This window comes from Penaeus monodon, chromosome 19, assembly GCF_015228065.2.
Source record: "Penaeus monodon isolate SGIC_2016 chromosome 19, NSTDA_Pmon_1, whole genome shotgun sequence".
Lineage (NCBI taxonomy): Eukaryota > Metazoa > Arthropoda > Malacostraca > Decapoda > Penaeidae > Penaeus > Penaeus monodon.
The window spans coordinates 4,699,434-4,699,993 of record NC_051404.1 but is presented as its reverse complement, the minus strand read 5'-3'; the positions used below and the strand labels follow the sequence as shown (position 1 = coordinate 4,699,993).

Below are 560 nucleotides of genomic sequence, written 5' to 3'. Positions count from 1 at the left end.
TAGTTACTGAAAGATATATACTGATACTCTAGGTGTGCATTTTGTATGTTCGTGCATTTATATGTCTCAGTTACTCCCTTTTATTATGAGAAGGAATGATCTCTAGTTATCACAAGAACAATGGCCTTATCTTGTTGCTTGCTGGAGATATCAGACCTGGCTTTAAGAGTCATTTTTTTGGGTAAAGGCGTTTATCTGGTTTTGCTTGGTAATGCATGTAAATCAACAATCTAAAACAAACTTTTCTTGATTAATATGCATCAACAGCGGACATCATCATTTCCTTAAATGCAGACAGAAGCTGGTGAAGGAGGGAGACACGTTTTAACGATATTAACGACAGTGCGAGACACGTTTTAACGATATTAACGACAGTGCGAGACACGTTTTTACGATAATAACGACAGTGCAATACTCACACGAAATCCTCGTCAACAGCAAGCATATCGGTTGATGCGAAATTAGGCGGTTGTTTGTCGTTCGTATTTTGTCAGGGATTCCAAATAAATTTTTATTTATTGTTATAATATATATGTTTATGTGAGTATACATATACATGC

General features: G+C 35.9%; 1 protein-coding gene across 1 annotated transcript in view; it reads right to left on the bottom strand.

Moving 5' to 3' along the window:
- The window catches only part of LOC119584997, a 10,429-nt gene extending 9,952 nt beyond the window's left edge, over positions 1–477 (bottom strand). The window contains exon 1 of the mRNA XM_037933607.1: positions 420–477. Coding sequence (XP_037789535.1) covers positions 420–445 — 26 coding nt within the window. The 5' untranslated portion in view covers positions 446–477. The remainder of the gene's footprint in view (positions 1–419) is intronic.
- Between the last annotated feature and the right edge of the window lie 83 nt (positions 478–560).